Here is a 21,585-nt window from a genome sequence, read left to right on the forward strand (position 1 = left end):
GTTTTTGCCTTCATGCACAAAATTGTCTTTAATTAATAAAGAATAAAATAAAAATAGCCTGTTTGTACAGAGTAAATTGCAGGTGTGGACAAAATGATGTTAAAGTGTGCAGGTGATCAACTCTGATTTTGAATATTTGCGTGAGCTGAATGGAAAGATACTTTCACCTCACACTAATTATCTCAGGGAATAACTGACCACGACACACCTGATCATTTTGCATTGAAAGCTATAAATACACATTTTAAATTGTATTAATTGTCTCTCTAAATTAAATTAAATGTTGGTCTGGTAAAAAGCTGGGCCATGATATTGATAATGTAGGGACTTAAGTCTTTTTTTAGATGATTTATGGCAACTTTAACTTCTAAAGTGATTGGTGAATCACACTAACTCTTCTGGCTAATTGAGTTTACACTGTCCAAATATTTAGAAAAGCTGTCAAGGCATCCCCATTGAACTTAGTTTTGTATAAAATAGAATCATATTTATCACAAAACTTTGAAATATCTCTATTATCAGTAACAGTCCCTTCAATATTCAACTGCAGGATATAATTTGATTTGGCTTGTGACTTTTCTAGTTTCAAGAAATGTCTGCTCACCTTGCTCTAACCATTTCTGCCTTGATCTTACAAAGGCTGGTGTTTCATACATGTCATCTGAATCAACACATGCTCACTCTTCCACGTCGGAGTGTTTGGTTCTTAAATGACACAAATATAACAAGTAAATACATGATGTGTACAACTCGTGTAAATTAACCACAAACATCAAATATCAGCTGAAATAATCAGCATTAAATACATCTGTAACCTAGATAATTAACAAAGGCACAGGTCAATATGACTGAATCGATGGTTTAAGTACACTTATGCTGCCATCTAGTGGTCGAAAGGGTGAAAACTTACTTTGCGTGTCCTGACAGGCTACACTCTGCGTTCACTAAATCAGCAGCACAACACAGTGGGAACACAAATATCAGTGCCAACAGCAACATTTTCTGTGAACATCAAACAAACAATGCACCGGTTAATCAAAAAGTTGATTCTTGCTGTGTACATGGATCCAATAATATTAAACTGCATGTAGTCAACTAACTCCCACTCCCATCGGCCCAGGTTTATTTATTTATATTCATTCATTCATTTTTCTTCTAATGTTACTCTGGTATGTACTTGCATTGCATCACAGAATAAGAATTTCTTGCATACGGTCATTTTATTTTGAAATAGTATTACTTCCGGGTTACCTGTTACCCGCAAAAAACAAATTCGGACCCTGATCATTTTCAACGCAAGACAATCGCTTTTGATCGTAGTACGTCAGCTGTAGCCAATCGGTTGCCTAGCAACGGTTGCTGGCTGCGGAACTTGTTTGACATCATGTGTGTTCCAGAATTTGATGACGTCATGTGTGTGCCAGAATTTGATGACGTCATGTGTGTTCCAGAATTTGTGACATCATGGCATTGTGGGGTAGGAGGGTAGTATATTTGCTGAAGCAAACTTCTTGTCAGTTTTAAACTAGCAGACTTTGATGAACCTCAGCTCTGATAAAACAGCAAGCACCATGTCTTCAACAATGGATTACAACTGGACAATTGAGCCAAATATTGCGTCCTGTGATGGCATCACATCAAATGATAAAGCAACAAGCACAAGCATGTTTTCAACACCGGATTTCCGATTGATAATTCAGCCACTGATTGAGTCCTTCTTTATTAGGTTGACACCAAAACAGTGGGCACTGTTGAAATCCGATAACACCACCAATGTTCTGATGGCAGAACTGCTTTTGGACATTATAGCAGCCTTGTCCAAAGCCATTGTGTTCCACAATATGTCAAACCCTGAAGATGAAGTCGAGACCGCTCTGTGTGACACAGTCATCCAGGTTTTTAAAACGGTTCTGGGCATCACAGGGCAAGTGCACTGTGAAAGCTCAGAACAGTTATTAGAACTGTTCAATGAAGAGCTTTTACTCACTGTCAAGTCCATCCTCGCCAACCCTTTTTTTTCTTGTGTCCCAGTGCACCTCACTTCCTGCTGGACACTCAACACGATGGTTTGTCACGCCTTACAAATGACAAAAATATTCTCAGCGGAGAAGAAAAGGATCTTCCCATCTCGACCGCCAAGGCAGAAAGGAGGTTTGGCCAAAGACCTCGTGATAACTGACCTGAACCTGGAATTGCCATTTGAGAAGTCTCCAAATGAATCTTTAGACAGTGATGATTCTTTTCAGGAAACAATCAAAAGGGAGGTGGATAAGATCATTGACCCTTTCTTGGAGGAATTGTCACAATCTGATTTTGAGAGGTTGCAACTTGACAGCTTTATGGAAATAAAGGTTGATGAAGACCTTTTTCACGAACTCCAAGAATCGGAGGAGACAGATGACGAACAGAAGAGCGAGTCGGCCAAGAAAAATGCATGCAGCAAACTCAGGAGCTTTATTGCAAAGCGCTTTGCCAAAATGTGGCTGAGTCGCATGATGGAACGACTGAAGACCAAATTCCATCTAGGTTCCAAAGTTGATCACGGCTCTGTTTTGCTATGCAACATAGAGAAAATCATATCATCCAGTATGATATTGGATGATAAAGAAGGACAGGCTGGACAGGAGCTTTCTGTGTTTCCCATGTCCAGGAGTATTTCAAGGGATGAACGCATGCTGATCACATATCAGCTGAGTAAATTCCTCCTCAAGCACTTGACAGAACCCGGGTACAACCCACGACTACCTATTGTGAGTGAGTCTGACAACCCCTCTAAATATGTTGCCTTGTATGATGAGATATGGGACAAAATTTGGAACTTCCTTGGACTGTTTGAGTGGTGGCAGGACACTCAGGCTGACATGCTCGCTAAAATGATGAGACATGTTTTAAAAGGCGAGTCACTGACCCTATCACCAACAGTAACACCTGCACCAACACCAACTCCAACACCAACAGTAACACCTGCACCAACACCAACTCCAACACCAACAGTCACACCTGCACCAACACCAACAGTCACACCTGCACCAACACCAACACCAACAGTAACACCTGCACCAACACCGTTCCCGGACGTCGACCAGCAGAACAGAGCTCCTTCAGCGATTCCTGTGCAGGAAGATAAGAGGGAAATATTTAAGATTTTCCTGGAGAAGCTGGTTTTACGGGCATTCGCAAAACTTAAGATGGGCTTTACCTCCGAGGAATACGAGGCCATCGTTCAGCCTCTGTTAGAAAGGATATGGCCCGAAGTCGAGAGTGTCGACTTTGAGGTCACTCCAGAAACTTACAAGGGCCTCGAGAAGACCATTTACAAGGGCCTGCAGAAGAAGATGGGCAGTAAATGCATGGTGCTGTTCCTTTTGAAGAAAGAGGACCCAGCACTTGACGCCTACATCGTCTTGTCTGTAAAACATCACTTAGCACCTACAACGAAGACCTTCTTCTCCTCTGTGGGCCGATCCATCTGTAAGTTCTGCAGGTGCGGTACTGTTGGGTAGGTGAAGGTATCGTTTCGTCCACATTCATTGAATGTGGAATTCTCTGAATTTTCACATTCAATGAAGAAAAGAAAAGAAGAAAGAAGAAACCATTTGTATTGTCATACCTATTATATGACTATTGTCATTACCTTCACCCACACAGTGTCGTGTGGGTGAAGGTAACGTGAGGATTTTCTCCGGGTGATCCGGTTTAGTCCACATTCACCCACACAGTGTCGTGTGGGTGAAGGTAACGTGAGGATTTTCTCCGGGTGATCCGGTTTAGTCCACATTCACCCACACAGTGTCGTGTGGGTGAAGGTAACGTGAGGATTTTCTCCGGGTGATCCGGTTTAGTCCACATTCATTGAATTGATTTCATGAATGAAGTATTTATTCTCTGCGCAGAGAAGAGGCACAGTTATACAGAGTCACTCAGAGTCTGTAGAAGTGCACTCAAAAAAAGAATTCATTGGATGAACTCAATTAAATAGTGGGCAGGTTTTCCACCGAGGAAATATAGTTAAACCTAACTTAAACTAAAAACATCCATGCAATATAATTAAATTGAGTTAGTCCGACTCAATTTTATCAAATACAACCTAAATAAAAAAATATGAAAAATGAAATTGAATGAATGAATGAATTTTATTTATATAGCGCTTTTCACAGACAGTACTATCACAAAGTGCTTAACAGAGCAGACATTTAAAAGCATAAAAAACACAATGTGACCCTAGGGTCAATAAATTATTTACACAGAGTGAATAAAAAATGTTAAAGAATAAAATAAAAATAAAATAAAAATAAAAATGTAAAACATATTTTAAGAGCAGGTCTAGGACATGAGTTTACTTTTACACAAACGCCAGCCTAAAAAGGTTGGGTTTTAGCTGGCTTTTAAAAGTATCCACAGTATCTGCGAGGCGCAGAGTTGCAGGCAGAGCATTCCAGAGCCTCGGGGCCACTGCCTCAAAGGCTCGGTCACCACGGCTCTTAAATCGTGTGCGTGGGACTGACAGAAGACCTAGAGCGTTTGACCTGAGAGTGCGGGCGGGTGAATAGGGGCGAAGTAGATCAGCTACATAAGCCGGAGCCTGACCGTGAAGTGCTCTGTAAGTGATGGTGAGAATTTTAAAGTGTATCCGAGATGCTACAGGGAGCCAGTGGAGAGATCGGAGTACGGGGGTGATGTGAGACCGTCGGTTTGTCCTGGTGAGTAATCTGGCGGCAGCATTTTGGATGACCTGCAGACGGTTAAGAGCAGATACACTGAGTGATGTGAAAAGTGAGTTGCAGTAGTCAATGCGTGAAGAGATGAATGTGTGTATGATCATTTCTAATTCAGGTGTTGATAATACAGATCTTAGTTTACTGATATTTCTTAGATGGAAGAAACATGACCTGGACAGCTGCTTAACATGTTGGTCAAATGACATGGATCGATCAAAGAAAATCCCAAGATTGCGCAAGTTGCAATGGGAAGCAGAGGAGAGAGGACTAAAAATTGATTTGTGTTAGTCCAACTCAATATAGTACAATTCATTGGAAATTAATTAATCAGGTAAAAAACTTTTTTTCATTTGACCCCCAATTAAGACACGAGACAAAACCTAGTTCAAGTGTTTTTTATTGAAAATGCTTAAATACATTAAATATGGTACAAATCTGACCAGCCATGATTCTAGAGCCTGCATTTCATTTTTTAAATATAATTTTTTTTTTTTTTTACAAAAACACTGATCAGAAAAGGATAGCAACAAAAATTCAAAAAGGATCTATACAGTGCATCTTTCATCGTTTTTAAATATTAAAACAGTAGTCTTGTAACAGCTCCACAACTGGTGACAAATAAATACCAAGCTATCCCAAATCCCTTGGTGCCACAAACAAAGACGCCATGAGGGTGGAGGATATGCACTGCTCTCCAAATACAGCTGTTTTCTTTCCTACCAGTACAGATGGTAGTACAAAAGGACTCCTTTACACTGAAGAATAGCCGATGATGTGTTATCATGTGCAGAAACAGGCAACTTGGACCACTTTTGGGCTACAACAGTAAAATCACAAAACATCCACAAACTAAAACTTATAGATTATAAATAACAAGGATACTCATAGTCAATGGAAGTTACAGCGTATTGAACCGTGTTAGGGTCCATTTCAACTCGAGTAGAGAGTCATTCAATCAGACGAGGAAAATGGACGTGCAAGTTGACGTTGGAGAGTAATCACACTCGAGTTGGGATGTGGAGGTGAATTGGGCAAAACTTTCTGTGCGTAAACACTTAACCAAGCTTGCAGTGACATGTAAAAGTTCCGTAATTTACAGTCTCTGGCTTGCCTCTGTGCAGCTTAGTCAATTTTTTCAAAATGTCAGAACCAGGAAAACATCCATGAGGTCATGGATTGTCGTTGACTGGGCGGAAGATGAAAGTAGAAAACATCCAAAAGATCTGATAAGATTCTTTGGCTTTGTCACTTGGTGTCCACCTCTTGTGCAAACATCTTGATTTTCAGCTCCTGTATCTTAGAATTCAGCTTGTGCCCATCCAAATTCATTATGACCTTCTGGAGAAGCTCAAAGATGTACTTGAAGTTGTCTGGAAAGCTTAGATTAAGGGCACAAATTAGCCCAAAGCATGATGAACGCCATGATGACACCATCTACGTTGTTCAGGACTTTAATGCAGTTGATCAAGTCCCACGTCCTCTGGCTCCCAATCTCTTTGGATCATGTAAATCCTTATGACAGTGAATGCGATGTCCCTCACTGCATCCTCAGCGGCGGAAGCCTGACAACAACACAAACACAGAAAACTTGTGTTAAGTTAATCCACAAACATATATGTATATACATATGTATATATATATATATATATATATATATATATATATATATATATATATATATATATATATATATATATATGTGGGTAACACTTTGACGCTACATGGGAAACATATTGCGATAAACTTACCAGATTGATAAAGAGTCTGGATCTTCATTGAGGTAGATGACAGGCTTCTCAGATGCCCTTCCCTTTTGGTGTTGATGTCATCACACTAAAAGTTCTGGATGAAAGCAGAATAAAAGCAGGCCATTTACTATTCATCAAATGTTTTTAACCAATACAGTGAAACTAATATTGTATACATATGTACTAACCAAATCATTGATAGTCAGGACATCCTTGACCTTTTCTCCTTCACACCTCCTTTGCTCTTTAAGCCCTGTATCAGGGAGTCTGAGAAGAGGTCCAGCTGTGACATGAACTTTGATTGAAATGGCTTGGTGGTGATCAGCAGGAACTCTGCATTGACCTGAATAACAAACAAAATACAGCTGTTTGTTACTTGTTTATTATAATTACTATCACATTATGTGGGATTATTAGATTAAAATTGCGATTGTGAAGCCATTAATCATCAAAATGCTAAACACATAGAAACACACATTTACTTACTTAACTTTGCTAACCCTTTGCTCTATGACACACGCAACACTATTGCAAATGAGCACACACACAATACTTATACGTTTAATGCCTGTAAATACTGTTAGCATATTTCTACAATACCAATAAGAATATCAAGTTTCCATGAAACAAACAGCAAGATACATTTGAGCACGTATGGTAACACAAATGGCGAAGATCTACTGAGTTCAGAGCTAGTCACTAAGCTATTCAATACATGTAAAATACATGTAAAAAGTGTATTTACTGTTTCCAATTTGAACTATTCTACATAAAATAAAATAAATGAATGATAATAATCGTGGAAAAGGATGTTGCACCATTATTATTATAATCCTCACGAGAACACAAGTACAGACAAATATATTTATATTTAGTTATATATATATATATATATATATATATATATATATATATATATATATATTGTCAATACAGACAAGAACGCATACTAATGAGAAAGGCCCTTAAGACCCATCATGTTTCCTGCAAGTCAGCGTCGAGGTTTTTTTTCTTCTTTTTTTATAGATATGTTGGCGACGTCATCACTGTGCGTCCTCTGTCCTCAAACAACGCTCGCACTCATTCCGTGTAATTCGGTGATCCTGGTCAGGGGGTTGCGGTTTATGTTGTTGCCGTTGAATCTCTTATCTTGTTCAGTGAATGTACTTTGTAGTTGATTGCTAGTTTATTGTATTTCAAACATGGAGTCCGCAGAGTCTGGCGCTCTGTCGGCGGCGCAGAGGAGGGCAGAGATCCGGAGGAGGAAGCTGCTCATGAACTCAGAGGACAGGATGAACAGGATCGTGGGCTTCACCAAAAACGAATCTGAAAACAACGGTATGACGTAATGGCCGATCCCTGTTCCACACCGCATCGATGTTCAAAAAGAGTATTTTTCTTCTGCTTGAGACACGTGGTCGTGACTGTCACACGCCTCGTCTTACTGCTGTTGTTGTTTTGAGCTACTAGTCAGCACATTACCATCGTGCACATTTCAGTATTCATGTTGAGAATGAACACTGGTGTAACGTAACGCAACCAATGGTCCATATTCAGGGCTACTTTACTTGATTTTATTCTATTTTTATGCAGCTTTACATTTATACACACTCTACTACACATCAGAGTCAAATATTTGATGCTACTTTTCTTTTTTACTCCACTACGTTTGTCTGACAGCTGCAGTTACTTTTCAGTTTACAATTTTCACCTTCCCGTCCAGTGAAAAACACGCATCTCTACGTCTGGGTAGAATATGATCAGATCTGGGTAGAATATGATCAGATCTGGGTAGAATATGATCAGATCTGGGTAGAATATGATCAGATCTGGGTAGAATATGATCAGATCCGGGTAGAATATGATCAGATCTGGTAAGAATAAGACCACAAAACAAAACAAACAATTTGGTTACACCATCAGCTGACTTATTTTTAAAAAAAATAAAAGATCAATAAAAATAAGAAAGAACAAATGGCTACAGATAACATCTGTCCATTCAAGTTCTCAATGTAACCAATCAATATTTAACAATGAATGGACTTTCAGCTCTCGTTGAATCTGCTGTTGTCCTGCACCCTCAGCCGGGGCGCTCCTGCGTCCAGCAGAACCCCACTTCCACCTCGATCTCGACCGGACGGAGCCGTGGTCGTCGTCCTCATCCTCCCAGAGGCCGTCTCCCTTTCCGCCAGAGGCCTCGGGCCTCGGCAGCCGCTCCCACGGTGCCACGCCAGAGAGGAGGGGCTCACCGCTGCTGGGCTGCAGCGAGCCGCCGGGAGGCTCCCTGGAAGACGACACCGGGGGGATCCGACAGAGGCCGAGAGGGGAGCGGGCGCCGGACGACCTCGGCGGCTCCCCGCGCCGAGGCCTCCAGAAGTACCTGTCCCGTTTTGACGATGCCATGAAACTGCGGGGTCAGCTGGCCAACGAGAAGCCGACCGAGGACGGCGCGTCCGAGTCCGAGGAGTTTGATCCCTTCAGAATCTTCCGGATCATCGGCAGCGTCCTCCTCGCGGTTTTCGTCCGGGGTTTTGTCTGCAGGTTTCTGGTGAGTCTGATATCAACCCATATTGTTGTTTTGGCTTCAGTGCTCTTTTGTGTCCGTCTCATGTGAATATCTTACCGTAGGTCATATCTTCTTATTCCATATCCATCGCCTGTGGTCAGCAGCCTGGGATAGAAATAGCGGAAAGTGTCACTGGAATTATTCGCATCACATCTGTGTTTGTTTTTAAACAGGGACTGTGGCTGGTAATGGCCCACAAGCACCAAACCGCTATAATCATGTTGACAACAAAATGGGTAAGGCCATTTTATACCACATTTTAGGTTCTTGTCACACGTACAGTCTAGCTTTAGATGGTTTCATAGCTGCTACACACAAACGGTCCTCAAACTGAACTCATTTCTGTTCCCTTCTCCTCCACAGCTGGCCCACATCAGCCCGGACCACCTGGTCGGCACCTGGGCCACTACCCCCCCCTCCCTCCGGGGTACCAGACCACCCCGGCTCCGGCCATGCACCCTGCGATCCAGGCCGCCACGCAGCCTTACACTCAAGCACCTCAGCCATACCAGCAGGTGAGTCCCAGCCGTGTGCTGACTGACTACTGTTGGAGCATTTCACTGTTTGTTTGCTCATTCTTAATGGCTGTGGAATGATAACCCTTCTGTCTGTTCATGCTATATGGAAACGTCACGCTGTCATCGATGTATACAACGTCTGAGCATTCGTAGAAGCAAAGCTGACAAAGGGAGGAGCAGTTAAATTAACAGTATCACAGATTCTTCATACAGTGATATACTTGTATCGCACTTTTTAAAAATGTATGCCAGCAAATGACTTTAGGGATGCTGCAAACACGTGGTTTTGCTGATATATCGGACTGATTGTTTCTATGTTGCACAACCGTGTCATCCCATAACGGTGAACAATTTGTTAATATCTAATTTTATTTCGGTTGTGCTTTAACTGCGCAATGACGAGACAGAAAATGTTGGATAAAATACTAAATCTTTGTTCTGCTTTGGCTTTTAAAGGGCTCAGATTTGGAGGCAGTGAATATCAGCGCGTGTGTGTGTGTGTGTGTGTGTATATATATCTCTATCTCTATATATCTAGCTAACAGATTTGTCGTAGGATTTGGATAAATAGATTAACTGAATAGCTTGTTCTTCTCCCTTCTCTCAGCCACTTGGTGGCCCAGGGCCAGCCCAACTGAGCCCGTCCCTGGCAGCCATGAGCCTCCAGTCCAGCACCCCGGAGGCCCTGAGGGTGGTCAACCTGCTGCAGGAGAGGAACCTGCTGCCACCGATCCCCATCCCCGCCCCGACACCCTGCCTCCAACAGGACCTGCAGAAGATCAACTGCAACCCAGAGTAAGCCTCGGACGACTGTTGACCGCACGCGTTGATATTTATTCTCTTTCACTTCAGTTATTATCCTTTTTAAACTGATATTACTGTGATGTTATGTGTTTTTGAAATATAATTATTTTGTGGAAAGATGCACTTCAAGTACCATGAACTCTTGTGTGACTGTTTCTGTCTCTTCAGGGTTTTTCGTAGTACGCTGACCAGCATCCCTCAGACTCAGTCGCTGCTCAATAAAGCCAAGATGCCGCTGGGCTTGCTGCTGCACCCCTTCAAAGACCTCTCGGTAACACTTCACTTCAATATTCATTGTGCGCACACATCAGTCAGTGCATTTACCTCAACGTAAATAATTACCCGTGTGCATGTGATGCGCTAAACGACTTTTAAAGACCTCATGTAATGGCACACGTACTATTCATGTCATATCTGACCCGTTTTCAGTTAATTCTCCCCCAAAAGTTATCTGTTGAATATACAGCTCAACACTATCGGCTCTTGATGGGTTTCTGAAGATGAATGTGCTTCTTCCTGCGCCAAACACTTTGTAATATCAGCCTTTTAAAATCCACCATCAGTCCTCTAATAGAGAACTTGGTAATGTACCTCTTTTCCCTTCACAGACAGTGACGTCTTTGCACAAGGCACTCAAACCATTTAAGATGTGATGGTGATCATCACTGCTTTAACCATTTAAATACCAGGCAGCACATCGACGTGTTAATCTGTATTCTATTGCATGCATGTGAAGGAAGGTGGTGCCAGGAGAAATGAGTTTGTGCTCTTTGCCAAATAAGTTTAAAGATCATCTCCAGCCTTACCCTCACATGTGTTCCTTATATTTTCATAAGATAAGGAAGACATTTACTGACTAAACACTGACAATCTTCTTTTCTTCAGAATAGGATTTGACTAAATCAGGGTTCCCACGGTACATGGAAAACATGGAATTTATTTTTTCATTTTCCAGGTTTGGAAAAGTCATGGAAACTGAGCAAAAGTTAACACTTACATGGAAATTGAAACAGTTGTCCTGGAAAATTGTATTGGATGATGTGTAAAATAGTAATAAAATGAAACAATTGAGCACATAATTAAGATGAGTTTATAAAAACCCTTTACATGTGAACAGCTTTTACTGTAGATAGAAATGGATGATCCCATGTTGTAGAGCAGGGATTCCCAAAGTGGGGTGCGCCCCCAGGGGTGCGCGAGCTGTCTCTAGGGGGTGCGCGAGAGGAAAAATGTAATGGTGGTCTAATGGTGCAGTCCTGTCTCCTAAAAATTACGTTCCCCCAAAACTAAAATGCATTCTCAATTACGTTTGACCAAAAACGTGGGAACCCTGTAAATGTGCCTCTGTTTGAATGAATTCATGTTTCTTTCTGTGTTAATTGAGGACACAGACGTTGCAGAATGTGAACGGCAACAAGAAAGTCGATATTGAAATGCCCGTTTTAGGAAAATGAGTTTAACTTGCCCCGGAGGCACTTCTCACACCGTTTGCTTTTTATTCCCTGGATTTCCTTGCAGCAGCTTCCTGTGGTGACATCCAGCACCATCGTCAGGTGTCGCTCATGCAGAACCTACATCAACCCGTTCGTCTCTTTCCTGGACCAGAGGAGGTGGAAGTGCAACCTTTGCCATCGGGTCAATGACGGTAAGAAAAGGGTCGAGAGGTGATGCAAGAGATACGGTCAGGATGTATTGGTGATTATATAAAGGTATACTTTTTAATTTCAGTTTGCATACATGTGCCGCTCTAATACACATTTCCACCTTTCAGACTGTTGAACATTAAATGTAAATAGTTTTAGTCATGATTCACCCCCTTTACTTTCCTTTTATGATTAAAAAGGACACTGTTTAAGAATATAAGCTCACTAGATGTCGTGTCTCTGTGTGTAGTTCCGGAGGAGTTTATGTACAACCCAGTCAGCAGATCGTACGGAGAGCCACATAAAAGACCCGAGGTCCAGAACGCCACCATCGAGTTCATCGCTCCCTCAGAATACATGGTAGGTTTCAACGGCTTCGTTGACATTGGTCTCGTTCAGGATCTGAACGTTTACCTGCAGACTCATTATTCATCCAATTAGATTCTAGTCCCTAACCAGGATACAAACTAAATCAGACAATTACTCACCAAGTATCGTGTGCAGGGTACCGAAATCTTGATTGTGATGGTGGGTCTTTACTGACCTTCCCTGCATGTGTCCGTCCTGATTTACCCAGCTGAGGCCACCACAGCCTGCCGTTTACCTCTTCATCCTTGACGTATCCCACAATGCAGTGGAGACGGGCTACCTGAGTGTGTTCTGCCAGTCACTGCTGGACAACATCGATGCGTATGTATAGCATTTGATTTTCCAGTTATTAGAGATGTTGGTGAAGGCGGCACAGCATTTGTAAGTGTGCGTCTGTGTCTCAGGCTTCCTGGAGACTCTCGGACAAAGGTGGGCTTCGTCACCTTCGACAGCACCATCCACTTCTACAACCTCCAGGAGGGACTTTCTCAGCCTCAGATGCTCATCGTGTCCGACATCGAAGGTGAGACCCCACGCTCATTACTGCAGCAACGGGACACGCGATGTGTGCAAACTTCCTAATAAATATAAAAGCAAATGTTAGATATTTGAGAAAAATCATCAAGATTATTTTCTGAGCTTTTTAATCATTGATGTCCGTTTAACTGCTCCACAAATATTGTCTCCTCTTAGCTGCACTTGTGATCACTAGCATGATATCAGTGTGACTGTATTATGCAGGTTTAAATAATAAAACTTTTGTGTTCCTCAGATATCTTTTTACCAACACCAGACAGCCTTCTAGTAAACCTCAATGAATGCAAAGAAGTAAGAAAATGTACCTTGATTACAGCTACAAAACCTTGTTTAAGCTTAGTCGTGTGTTTTATTTATTTGTGTAAGACTTAACATTCATAACTACTGCACAGTGGCCACGCACTCTGGGTTCTGGCCTCCTTGTCGATGGAAGAAAAAGATGAAATATGATCAATAACGTGTGTCTCAAAAGTGAAACTCACTCCCTATGTTTGTCTTTCAGCTTGTGCAGGATCTGCTGAAGAGCCTGCCAACGTTATTCGAGGAGACCATGGAGACTCAGTCTGCCCTGGGTTCAGCTCTGCAGGCAGCCTACAAGCTGCTGTTGCCCACCGGAGGGCGCATGTCCGTCTTTCAGACCCAGCTGCCTAACCTCGGTGTGGGGACGCTGCAGTCCAGAGAAGACCCCAACCAACGGGCCAATGCCAAGGTGAGAGTTGCGTGTCGGACATCGTACAGATGGATTAAAGAGCTGTATTATGATATTTAAAAGGAGGTGATAACGCAGTAGGATATTCATGAAGCAGAACAACAAACGTTGACAATGGTCATTGTAGTAGTAGCGTGTCAGTGTGATGTGTTGTTGGTCCCCGATTAGCAAGAGAACGGCTCAAGAATGTTTTTTTTACTTCAGAGTGGAATCTTAAAGCTCGCATTCAGAACAAATCTGTCTTTCTGACTCTTCAACGATCATTTTATGTTGTTTCCCCTTCAGGACGTCCAGCACTTATCCCCAGCGACTGACTTCTACAAGAAGCTGGCTCTGGACTGCTCCGGCCAGCAGGTGGCGGTTGACCTGTTCCTGCTCAGCTCCCAGTACTGCGACCTGGCATCGCTCGGTAAGGAAGGGATTATTGGCACTTTTTATCTTTACACGTCTAGTGCTCAATACAGAATACTGCGAGCTGATATTGCTAATTCTGGATTTGCCATGAGGGTTTTTTTTTTATGTTGTGTGCTTATTAAACAGGGGGAAATGCTTTTAAAGCAACAAAACGGGGTGAAAAACGCATAAATACGTCCTCGGCAAAGGCTGGATACAGAAACAAGTTTTTCATAATAGCATTTGCAGACGACTACCGGTGTATGTGTGTGTGTATATGTATGTGTGTATATGTATGTCTGTATGTATGTATTTTTTAATATCATGTTGTTAATAATAAGACGATCGGCATCTTCTCCCTCTTGTGTCTCTCTTCCAGGCTGCATATCCAGATACTCGGCAGGGAGCGTTTACTACTACCCCTCCTACCACCACCAGCATAACCCCGCTCAGGTGGAGTGCTTCCAGAAGGATCTCAAGAGATACTTAACCAGGAAGATCGGCTTCGAGGCCGTCATGAGGATACGCTGCACCAAAGGTCCGTTTGGAACCAGAGCTGCAGCTTGAGCTCGAGCTTTGACCTGGAGAGGCACTTTTAGCTTTTATTCGTTTCTGAAATACATTTGAAAAGTCTCTTTCCAGAAGTCATGACCCGGTTACTCAAGTTAATCCACAGACCTTGTTGTGAGAAACGGTTCTTGTGTTTTCTTTCAACCATAGATTTTAGATTTCTGGGGTGAGCGGTCCCTTATTAAAGTTTGATTTACAGTCAACATTTTTCTTGTTGTTGAGGCTCATTTTTTGTGTTCATAGTTAATAAGAACAACATTTAAAAACGTTGACAAAGGTGTGTGCGCCATCTGTCCAGCTTGATTAATCTTTGTCTCTGTCTCTCTGCAGGTCTGTCCATCCACACGTTCCACGGGAACTTCTTTGTGCGCTCCACAGATCTGTTGTCCCTCCCCAACGTGAACCCAGACGCTGGCTTTGCGGTTCAGATGTCCATCGAGGAAAACCTGGACGACATGCAAGTCGTCTCTTTCCAGGCCGCGCTGCTTTATACGTCCAGCAAAGGTACACACACGTTGATTCTTTTCAAAGCCATTGTGAGAATTCTTTGTTTAAATAACATTTGTTTTGTCTTACAGGAGAGAGGAGGATCCGTGTCCACACCTTGTGTCTCCCCGTGGTCAATTCCCTGTCGGACATCTTTGCTGGAGCTGATGTTCAGGCTATCACTGGACTGCTGGCTTGCATGGGTATGTACTAAACGATCTAACACCTCTTTAGAAGATCCACCTCCAAACATTTAGGACATGTACAAATTCTGAAAATTGCATCTTCCCCTTCTCCCTAATTCAAAAGTCTAGAATCTATGAATACGCAAACACAGTTCACAAGATGTCTTCTACTGGAGGTTTCAAGTTTCTACATCACACTACGTTGTCTGTTGGACCTCAGTTTGTTGAACAACAATTTATTTTACAACACGTTACAGCTGATTTATTCCCTGCGCAGAGTAACTTCAAGCAGGACTGAAAAGATAAAGTAGAACATGCAGATTTGTAAGTTTTTGTCTTGATGCCTGTGATAATTTTTTTTGTGTGTATAATATGAATAAACTTGGATTTGTCTAAAGAGCATCACGACGAAATGATTCCTCATTGTTTCAGTCGATAGACTTTTGATTTGCTCGATACTTTAATCATTGCAGGTTTTCATCCGCTTCACTCTTATTAACACTGACAGATGGCGACGAGTGGCGACAGCTGCGGTGACTGAGCAGTCAGATGAAGAAATATGGCACATGTTTGTGCCTTCTTACTTTTAAAGAATCCCACTTTAGCAACTTTACAAGTTTGTACACAAAGCAGTATTCTTCTTTGTGAACTCCTCCTGACCTCCTCCTCCCATTAAATGGATTGAGACGCCACTGAAATGATGTTTCTAAGTCTCACCTCGACGCAATTAGGTTTGTTACCACTGCTTGTATCTGCCAAAGTCAGATTTTTAAATCCTGCACTCAACTGAAATGTTGACAAGTCCACAGAGAGATGCGTCACGAGTGTTTGGCCAACTTGGTTTGATTGGAACACGCCAAGGAATAGACACAGGCTGTATAGTGTTGATTTCTTCTTCTATTATTTTTCTGGGAGTCTATGCACAGGAGGTGCTTTGCTGCATCACACAGATTTAAAAACAACAGATGAATTGAGAGGCGATCACAAGGAGTCACTGGCGACTCATTTGGAGACGTTTTCTAATGTCTGTCTCTCTCGCTCTCTCTCCCTCTCCCCCTCCAGCTGTGGACCGCTCGGCGACGGCCAGTATGGGCGACGCCAGAGATGCGATGACCAACGCTGCCATCGACTCGCTGACGTCGTTCCGGCAGTCTGTGTTGACCATCCAGCAGCCCGGCCTGCTGGCCCCGGCCTGCCTCAGACTCTTCCCCCTCTTCATCCTCGCGCTGCTCAAACAGGTCGGACAGACGCTACACACTTACAACTGCTGACAATAAACCTTAATGTGTTTTAGACTCGGAGGAGAAGTCTTCTCTGTTTGCTTTCCTGCTCCGTCGAGCCTTTACTGATCCAGTTTCACGCGTCTCCATGTGCACCCCTGCAGAAAGCCTTCAGGACGGGCACCAGCACCAGGCTGGATGACCGGTTGTTTGCCATGTGTCAGCTGAAGTACCAGCCACTGGTCTACTCCATGCTCATGATCCACCCTGCTCTGTACCGCGTCGACGATCTCACCGATGAGGTGAGGAGGATAAAAATTACGTCTGAAAGATTTAAGGACCGGCATTTAGTCCTTAACAGCCTAATGCTAGGTGTTTGTTCATATTAAGCCCACTGCTAGAAAAACAACCCCAGTCATCCCAATATTTTCCACTGGTACTTGCTGTGTCACCTTGTCACTGAGCGATCGTCTCTTTTCTCCCGTTTCCTGCCTCCTCAGGGAGCTTTGAACATCAACGAGCGGACCATCCCTCAGCCCAGAGTGCTGCAGCTGTCTGTGGAGAAGCTCGGCAGGGAGGCAGCGTTCCTCATGGATGCTGGAACGGTGAGAAGCTTTAAGCCGGGGGGGTTTTAACTTGGCAAACGTAACAGGCTTACAGAAATACAAGGCTGATGTGTCAAACCTGGCTGAATCCTGAGGAAAGATCCAACTTAGAATGTCACTCGGGGGGGGGGGGGGCTTTGATGATTCGCTACATTCTCTCTCATTACTTTTGTCAAAGATGCTTTTGGATAAAGCTTCTCTTTGTGTTTTAGTCTGTGGATGGAATGGTAATAACAGCGTCTTGTTCAGAAAAGGTCAAGATGCACCTGTGTCTGTATGTCGGTGCAGAGTGGAAGCTCTGTGACGAAGCCTTGGCCATACTGATAGACCGTGACATTAACTATGACATAAACCTTTCTGCAACACTGGAGAAGAGTGCATAAATAACATGCATACATTTAATAAATGTCTTTCATGTTCCCAAAGGTGATGTATCTGTGGATCGGACGGAACTGCCACCCCAACTTCCTCACACAAGTCTTAGGAGTTCCCAGCTACGCTGCCGTGCCCGACAACCTGGTAGGAGATTTCCCAACCAAGTTGTCTTGAGGACGGTCGCATCGGTACAAACCGTACAACTACAGTTTCACTCACTGCATCCTCCTCCGCTCTCTCTCTCCTCATAGTATCTGCTCCCAGAGCTGGACACCGCCGAGTCGCAGAGAACCAGAGCCTTCATCGGGTGGCTGAGGGATCAGAGGCCGTTCTTCCCCTCCCTGCATGTCATCAGGTGGGCAACATCCCGTATAAGAGAGTAAAGAGTGCTGGGGAAATTTAAACTAGCCGACAGCTGCTGGTACACTTTAACTTTGGCAGGTACTCCACTGTCATCTCACGCTCACCTTCTGTTCCACTGAGTCAACCCGTCGGAACCCAGATGGCTGATAGTCCTGATACATGAATATAGTTGTTTGAGGGAGATGTTTTTACAGCAAAACCAAATGGATATGAGAGAGTGAATTATGACACTAGCTGTCAGCATAACATTTAGAATTTAATATTTTACACTTGATGTCGTAGCGCTTTAAATGATTTTTGGGACAGTGGTGATAAAATAGTCTGGAGCCTGGTGGACGATCTGCTGGAACAAAACAAAACGACAAAGTTACAAAAATGAAGGTTCGTGGGAAAATTCGAAGATCTTCTACATTTTCAAAATAAAAAACGATGCCTGAATGCCCTTCGTCTGCACTTTGAAATGAAAGAACTTCAGCTGACGACTTCTCTCTCTTTGCCCTTTGACCCTCCCAGGGACGAGAGCCAGCTGAAACCGACCTTTATGCAGAACATGATCGAGGACCGAACAGAGTCGGCCCTTTCATACTATGAGTTCCTGCTCCACCTCCAACAGCAAATCTCCAAATAATCTTCAGTGGGACTGTGGAGACGAGGAAGCGCTGAAGCAAGGACGCTCGTTTGTGTGTGTGTGTGTGTGTGTGTGTGTGTGTGCATGTATTTGGTGTTTGTGTGAAAGCAGTGCGAGTCAGACTCTCAGAGGAGCATGCCTCTTGCTCCATCTCCAGCTGTGGTCTCTCACCATCGCTCTGAAGAAAATGCTGAACCGTCGTGAACTCTTATCGTCACACAAATCAAACCGATGCGACGGACAGTGCGAGGACGGAGAGCGAATCCAAGATGATTATGATGATGATGGGGTGATTATGTATGTCAATGATTGAATGAATCAGTGTTTATTCTCATAGAACAATGCTGTCTTACGAAGGTATCGTTCAGATACAGTCCAGGCAAACTGAAGTGTTTTTGTTCAAAAGGCACGGTCGTCTTTGAAGCGTGTGTATGCGTCAGACTAGGTTCATGGGGAAGGTTGGTATGCCTGCACTTAAAGACTGTTATAGAGCGTCGCCGGGACTATTTGTTCGCAGGACGCCTGAGCTCTAACAACACTCTTCATATCGTACCCGAAGGACGGAACGTGTGCTTACGTTTTACAAATTTCTGTCATTATAATTGTGTGTGTCAAGCGTCTGTCGACGGTGTTTGCTGCGTTGAATGTGTGGACTCTGCAGCGGGAAGTCGTTTGTCATTGGTCTGATCTGTCCTTCAGAAGCTCTTTGCCATCTTTATTTTCTCTCTCTGGTCATTCACAGCACCTCTGTGACGACGGCGCTGTTCTCTTGGTTCATTTCAGCGTTTCTGTTTCCGATGTTCTAATAATTTATGAGACTCCCGATCTGATTGAATTCTATAATTGCCTTGTATGGGAAGTCACTTTTTATTATTAAACCTCTGTTTAAATACGGACTCTATATATGAAATATTTTAATATAATAGGATATGGGAAATTCTTTAACACAGACATAATAAAGCCATTGTGATCTTTTAATCATGCTTATTGATACTTGTATATTGAAAAAGGCTGCATTAAATAAAGTTGAAGAAATGCCTGGTGATTTTAGTATAATTATTAAGGTGAAGTGACACGACGGAAATAAAATGTTTGGGACTTTTCAGATGTAGTTTTGTGTGTTGGTGGGTGAGCAGTGTTTATTCAGTCAAAGAAGACTAGAAAACAGAATATGGACCAATAATAGTCAGGTTTTCTCTTGACTGAGTGTGAATTGAACGGTTTTTTGTTTTTTTTATTTGGTCTGATTTCATACAATTTGTAATTTATGTATTTAAGCAAAAGTGTATTTAGGAACACATATGTTTTTGCCTTCATGCACAAAATTGTCTTTAATTAATAAAGAATAAAATAAAAATAGCCTGTTTGTACAGAGTAAATTGCAGGTGTGGACAAAATGATGTTAAAGTGTGCAGGTGATCAACTCTGATTTTGAATATTTGAGTGAGCTGAATGGAAAGATACTTTCACCTCACACTAATTATCTCAGGGAATAACTGACCACGACACACCTGATCATTTTGCATTGAAAGCTATAAATACACATTTTAAATTGTATTAATTGTCTCTCTAAATTAAATTAAATGTTGGTCTGGTAAAAAGCTGGGCCATGATATTGATAATGTAGGGACTTAAGTCTTTTTTTAGATGATTTATGGCAACTTTAACTTCTAAAGTGATTGGTGAATCACACTAACTCTTCTGGCTAATTGAGTTTACACTGTCCAAATATTTAGAAAAAGCTGTCAAGGCATCCCCATTGAACTTAGTTTTGTATAAAATAGAATCATATTTATCACAAAACTTTGAAATATCTCTATTATCAGTAACAGTCCCTTCAATATTCAACTGCAGGATATAATTTGATTTGGCTTGTGACTTTTCTAGTTTCAAGAAATGTCTGCTCACCTTGCTCTAACCATTTCTGCCTTGATCTTACAAAGGCTGGTGTTTCATACATGTCATCTGAATCAACACATGCTCACTCTTCCACGTCGGAGTGTTTGGTTCTTAAATGACACAAATATAACAAGTAAATACATGATGTGTACAACTCGTGTAAATTAACCACAAACATCAAATATCAGCTGAAATAATCAGCATTAAATACATCTGTAACCTAGATAATTAACAAAGGCACAGGTCAATATGACTGAATCGATGGTTTAAGTACACTTATGCTGCCATCTAGTGGTCGAAAGGGTGAAAACTTACTTTGCGTGTCCTGACAGGCTACACTCTGCGTTCACTAAATCAGCAGCACAACACAGTGGGAACACAAATATCAGTGCCAACAGCAACATTTTCTGTGAACATCAAACAAACAATGCACCGGTTAATCAAAAAGTTGATTCTTGCTGTGTACATGGATCCAATAATATTAAACTGCATGTAGTCAACTAACTCCCACTCCCATCGGCCCAGGTTTATTTATTTATATTCATTCATTCATTTTTCTTCTAATGTTACTCTGGTATGTACTTGCATTGCATCACAGAATAAGAATTTCTTGCATACGGTCATTTTATTTTGAAATAGTATTACTTCCGGGTTACCTGTTACCCGCAAAAAACAAATTCGGACCCTGATCATTTTCAACGCAAGACAATCGCTTTTGATCGTAGTACGTCAGCTGTAGCCAATCGGTTGCCTAGCAACGGTTGCTGGCTGCGGAACTTGTTTGACATCATGTGTGTTCCAGAATTTGATGACGTCATGTGTGTGCCAGAATTTGATGACGTCATGTGTGTTCCAGAATTTGTGACATCATGGCATTGTGGGGTAGGAGGGTAGTATATTTGCTGAAGCAAACTTCTTGTCAGTTTTAAACTAGCAGACTTTGATGAACCTCAGCTCTGATAAAACAGCAAGCACCATGTCTTCAACAATGGATTACGACTGGACAATTGAGCCAAATATTGCGTCCTGTGATGGCATCACATCAAATGATAAAGCAACAAGCACAAGCATGTTTTCAACACCGGATTTCCGATTGATAATTCAGCCACTGATTGAGTCCTTCTTTATTAGGTTGACACCAAAACAGTGGGCACTGTTGAAATCCGATAACACCACCAATGTTCTGATGGCAGAACTGCTTTTGGACATTATAGCAGCCTTGTCCAAAGCCATTGTGTTCCACAATATG

At 42.3% G+C, this 21,585-nt stretch overlaps 2 protein-coding genes across 2 annotated transcripts; both read left to right on the forward strand.

Annotated features, from left to right (window-relative positions):
- Positions 1-7,537: 7,537 nt before the first annotated feature.
- On the forward strand, positions 7,538-8,989 carry LOC306788300 (uncharacterized protein). The gene is made up of 2 exons (XM_079283768.1): positions 7,538-7,804; positions 8,516-8,989. Exons 1-2 carry the CDS (start codon positions 7,669-7,671, stop codon positions 8,869-8,871), a joined length of 492 nt encoding a protein of 163 aa, XP_079139894.1. The 5' UTR covers positions 7,538-7,668; the 3' UTR covers positions 8,872-8,989.
- Positions 8,949-19,474, forward strand: LOC306788299 (protein transport protein Sec24A-like). Its single transcript, XM_079283767.1, has 21 exons — positions 8,949-9,014; positions 9,206-9,268; positions 9,396-9,547; positions 10,158-10,345; positions 10,523-10,625; positions 11,873-11,999; positions 12,248-12,357; positions 12,575-12,687; positions 12,771-12,889; positions 13,139-13,194; positions 13,406-13,612; positions 13,898-14,021; positions 14,385-14,543; positions 14,906-15,079; positions 15,154-15,264; positions 16,309-16,484; positions 16,631-16,768; positions 16,967-17,071; positions 17,498-17,590; positions 17,698-17,801; positions 18,323-19,474. Exons 2-21 carry the CDS (start codon positions 9,265-9,267, stop codon positions 18,435-18,437), a joined length of 2,478 nt encoding a protein of 825 aa, XP_079139893.1. The 5' UTR covers positions 8,949-9,014; positions 9,206-9,264; the 3' UTR covers positions 18,438-19,474.
- Positions 19,475-21,585: the final 2,111 nt, after the last annotated feature.

This window comes from Melanostigma gelatinosum (assembly GCF_949748355.1).
Source record: "Melanostigma gelatinosum genome assembly, chromosome: 14".
Lineage (NCBI taxonomy): Eukaryota > Metazoa > Chordata > Actinopteri > Perciformes > Zoarcidae > Melanostigma > Melanostigma gelatinosum.

Coding starts and splice junctions, on each gene's coding strand:
- LOC306788300 (XM_079283768.1), top strand. CDS start 7,669: ATGGAGTCCGCAGAGTCTGGCGCTCTGTCGGCGGCGCAGAGGAGGGCA. Junction 7,805..8,515: donor AAACGAATCTGAAAACAACG/GTATGACGTAAT, acceptor ATGGACTTTCAG/CTCTCGTTGAATCTGCTGTT.
- LOC306788299 (XM_079283767.1), top strand. Junction 10,346..10,522: donor AAGATCAACTGCAACCCAGA/GTAAGCCTCGGA, acceptor CTGTCTCTTCAG/GGTTTTTCGTAGTACGCTGA. Junction 17,802..18,322: donor CCCTCCCTGCATGTCATCAG/GTGGGCAACATC, acceptor TGACCCTCCCAG/GGACGAGAGCCAGCTGAAAC.